Below are 4,226 nucleotides of genomic sequence, written 5' to 3' on the forward strand. Positions count from 1 at the left end.
CACTAGCGAAGATGTAGTGAATGCTGCGATTCCTTCTTTTTGAGGTCTGAGCCTGCTCTATGCTGACATCTGTAGCCAAGGCAGGAAGTGGCCAGAGCAGGAGAGGCTTGTGATGAGCACTAACATATTTTGGGACATTAATGTTATTATCATGACACTATCATTTCCACATAGAGCTCTATGTCCGATGGTAGTAGAAATCTCCTCCTGCAGGACATCCAGCATGTGGTCATTATGTACAAAGTGGAGGATATATAAACGTACACACAATAAACTACATAATGTAGCGTTTACACTGGCAGATTGATGTGATGGATTTTGGATAAGAAATCCAGGAGATGACTGTAGACAAGGAACAGGTGATCAAGTAAAGAGCGAGATTTCTAATCTTTGAATACACTCTTCTGTGTTTTACAGAAAAAAAATGGATGATAAAATAATATTTTTGAACCGCAACCTAAGTAGACCACATCCAGCTGGCGCACCTGGGTGATGTGTGGAGGGATATATGTGGTGTGTTAATAGTGATTGTTAAGAAGTGAGATGGACTGTGGCACTAGAAGATATCAGATCCTGTTACATATCCCACACTAGAAAGTTAGACATATAGTGCGCACCCTGCTGGTCACTCCATAGGAAATGCACATGTTTTGATCACATCAATCTTTCAGCACACTAGGTTCAAAGGACTATACAATTAACATTAGCATGATGTGACCATGCTCGATAATTACTGGCCAGTAGTATATCGAGTGAGGTAATGTGTATTTTCGAACACTACTATGTGGGAACACACAACATGTTTTACATACATTGAAAAGGCAGACACATTGTTTAGTCGAATAAGAAAATATATTTTTTGTTTTAGTAAAAAGAGAATGAAAATTAAATATCAACCAATACATCGGGTTCAAACAACAAAAGAAAATAAAAAAACACACATCCCAGAGACAGGTGACATACATGCGGGAAAACATCAGTCCTGTGGCCGTGGCTCATAAGGGAGGCTGTGAAAGGGGCACGGGCACGGCGCCTTCAGGAGTCATGAAGTAGTCAGCAAAGAGGTTCCTGACCACTATCCCGCGGTTGAGTTGTCTCCCTTGGCCATAGTTGATAGGGGCACTAAAAGCTGGCAGTGTCTCCACGTTCACCTCCGGGGTGGGAGCATAGTCCCGAAGGTAGTTGTGGAGAACACAGGCAGCTTTAATGACCATGTCAACTGTGGCCAATTTCAACTGCAGGGCAGTGGTAAACACTCTCCACTGACTAGTCATGATCCCGAAGGCGCACTCCACGAAGTTACGTGCCCGGCTCAGCCTCCGGTTAAATAGTCTCCCCCGTTCATCCAGCCCTCTCCGTGGGTAAGGGCGCAGCAGGTTGTTCAGTAAAGGGAAGGCTTGATCCCCTACCATGACGAATGGAGCGGGATGCGTGGTACCCGGAAGAGGAGTGGGAGGAGGTAGAGTCACGTGATCTAAGAGTATGCGCCGCCCAAACTCTGATCTCAGTAGCGCCCGGGAGTCCCCAGTACTGCCATAGGAGCCGACGTCGATGGCAAGGAAACGATACGTGGAATCAACAACCGCGATCAGGACCACAGAAAAAAATTTCTTATAATTGAAATACTGTGATCCTGATCGCGGTGGTTGCTTCACACGTATGTGCTTACCATCAACCGCCCCTATACAGTTGGGGAAATTGGCCACAGACTGAAAGCCTGCTGCTGACTGCAACCAAATCTCCCGGGTCGGACTGGGCATCACGATGGGCTGCAAATGCTCCCAGATCACGGCGCACGTGCAACTCACAATTCCAGAGATGGTGGACGTACCAACCCTGAATTGGAGGTGCAACGATACATAACTCTCCCCTGTCGCCAAGAATCTGTGAAAAAATGAAAAATAGTATTTTATGATTCTATTTCACATTCAGCTACATATTAAATTATTACATATTTTAACACTATATTAGATTTCACTACAATTACATGAACAAATAGTTCGCATTAAAATAAAGCATCTTCACCTTAACGTTATGAGCAGACGTCCCACAGGAGGGATGGATTTCCGCATGTAGGTGTCCTGTCTCTGGAGATGTGGGGTCAAAATGGAAAGTAAATTATCAAAGGCCTCCATAGGCAGGCGCACGAAGTCCTGGAACTTGTCAGGATGTCTGCAACAAATTAAGAAAAATATTGATCACTAATATTACACACAAACACACATCATAGGAAGATGTCATACGGTTTACAAATGTTGAAATTAACATCAAACGTTGTAAGGATAAACAAAAAACCTAATAAAATTATGGACTTTGGGGTAAACATTTGTGGACAGTAACCTTTACATTTGCAATATTACATTCAAAGATTTGACGACTTTGATGTATTCAAATCGACATACCGTCGCAAATCATCATACAGGCAACCAATGTGGCCCCGGGTCTCCCTCCGAACATTGATGGGGTGGACCCAATATCGCCGTCCCACCTCCTGCAGACGGCGCTGCTCTGCGTCTTTTTGCCTCTGAGAAGAATTTTTAAAAAATTAAATTTATTATTTTTAAGACATCTCAATTAGTCACAAAATTATTACACAGTTGCATTTAAGGACCTTTGGTCAACAGTACTTAAGGGAGCTTGCATAAACAATACATTTAAATCAATGTTTTACGGATTATAAGCCGAAACAGTTTGTAAGGCTAGTTTGAAATAAGTTACATAAAGCTTTAACAAAAAAAAAAAAAAAAAAAAAAAAAAAAAATATATAGAGACTTACACACAAACGCTGGTAATAATTACGCATCTTCCACAGGATCGAAAGCACCACGAGCTGGTGCTTGCGGCGCAGCCTCATACGCCGGGCTGGCCCATAGGGCGCATTATTAGCGCCATCAGACATCTTTTTTTTTATTTTTTTGCCATTCAAAACACTACAAGCATATGGGCGTACTTCGCGAGTGGGCGGAGATTTTATAGGGATGTGGGTGTGCTTATTTGGCCCGGGGGCAGATTCATGAATCAAATACATGCTTTTGAGCGGGGCCAAACAAGCCAAGACACATCATGACACTACGGCCGGACTCTTACGATAAGACCGTAAGTGGTTTTCAAATACAGCCGCCAGACCACCCGGAGATGTACGGGACAGAAATTTTAACGCCCGCACTGTTACTACGTGTGAAACCGGCCTTAATGTGTATACTATTATTATGTGTATACTATTATTATGTGTATACTATACTATTAGGCTGGTTTCACACGCTGTAACTGTGCGGCTGTATTTTTTATGCGGCTGTAAATGTGCGGGTGAAACTACGGCCGTGGGAAAAAATAGACATGCGGCTCAAAACATACGGTCATTTACTTGGAAATCTGGTTCAACTAAAAATAACAAATAAAATGTTAAGAAAGTGATGGAAACACCTCTGGATGCATCTGGGAAAGCAGGGAACACAGTTTACATGACTCGCTATTACCGGGGTTTGCGATCCTCTGCACTAATGCCGATGTCTCTCATGGTTAATATATTGAATTAATAAAACACATTTTCTGTCTAATAAAGTCCCTTTTATTGTTCAATAATTAAATGTAAACGATTCCATCATTTTGCAATTAAATATACTGTTAAAATAAATATATATATAAATAAATGTATATTTATATATATATTTATTTTTTGACAGTATATTTAATTGCACAATGATGGATTCGTTAGAATTAAATTATTGAACAAAGAAACTGTATTTATTTAAACGAAAATGTGTTTTATTCATTAAATATTAATTAGTACAGGAAGCACTATAAGCCGGTAATTCATATGCCGGCAATAGAGCATTCTGTACTAATCATCACTTTACTTTAATGAAAACATCAAATGTTTCTTCTAATTATGTTATCACAATAGCATTATTAGAAGAAACATTTAGAATTATATGTGCGCTCAGCTGATTGGCTGATCGGCTGAGCGCACATATAAAGAGCCGGTCCGCAGTACAGTGACTTCATTGTGCTGCGGACCAGCGAAGAGGACACATCGGGGTGAGTATAGAGCTCTCCCCACCCCCTCCCCGGCACTGCACCCCTCCCAGCAAGGAAGGGGGGTCACTTAACCCCTTCCTTGCTGGGATGGGTGCAGTCTGACATCAGTCTGGCCCCCCGGGGGTTAAGGGGGATGCAGTACATCCTCCCTTAACCCCTTGGGGGTCAGACTGTAAGCAGCGATCTGT

General features: G+C 42.1%; 1 protein-coding gene across 1 annotated transcript; it reads right to left on the bottom strand.

Annotated features, from left to right (window-relative positions):
- Positions 1-836: 836 nt before the first annotated feature.
- Positions 837-2,708, bottom strand: LOC138771043 (uncharacterized). The gene is made up of 3 exons (XM_069950467.1): positions 2,403-2,708; positions 2,026-2,172; positions 837-1,884 (listed from the first exon to the last, which is right to left on the bottom strand). The coding sequence occupies exons 2-3, from the start codon at positions 2,133-2,135 to the stop codon at positions 996-998; spliced, it is 999 nt and encodes a 332-aa protein (XP_069806568.1). The 5' UTR covers positions 2,136-2,172; positions 2,403-2,708; the 3' UTR covers positions 837-995.
- Between the last annotated feature and the right edge of the window lie 1,518 nt (positions 2,709-4,226).

Source organism: Dendropsophus ebraccatus, chromosome 13 (assembly GCF_027789765.1).
Source record: "Dendropsophus ebraccatus isolate aDenEbr1 chromosome 13, aDenEbr1.pat, whole genome shotgun sequence".
NCBI classification, from domain to species: domain Eukaryota; kingdom Metazoa; phylum Chordata; class Amphibia; order Anura; family Hylidae; genus Dendropsophus; species Dendropsophus ebraccatus.

Excerpts from the sequence above, each read along its gene's own strand:
- LOC138771043 (XM_069950467.1), bottom strand. The coding sequence starts at position 2,135 with ATGGAGGCCTTTGATAATTTACTTTCCATTTTGACCCCACATCTCCAG. Across the intron at positions 1,885-2,025 it reads CGTCTGCTCATAACGTTAAG|ATTCTTGGCGACAGGGGAGA; the intron begins GTGAAGATGCTT and ends ATTTTTTCACAG.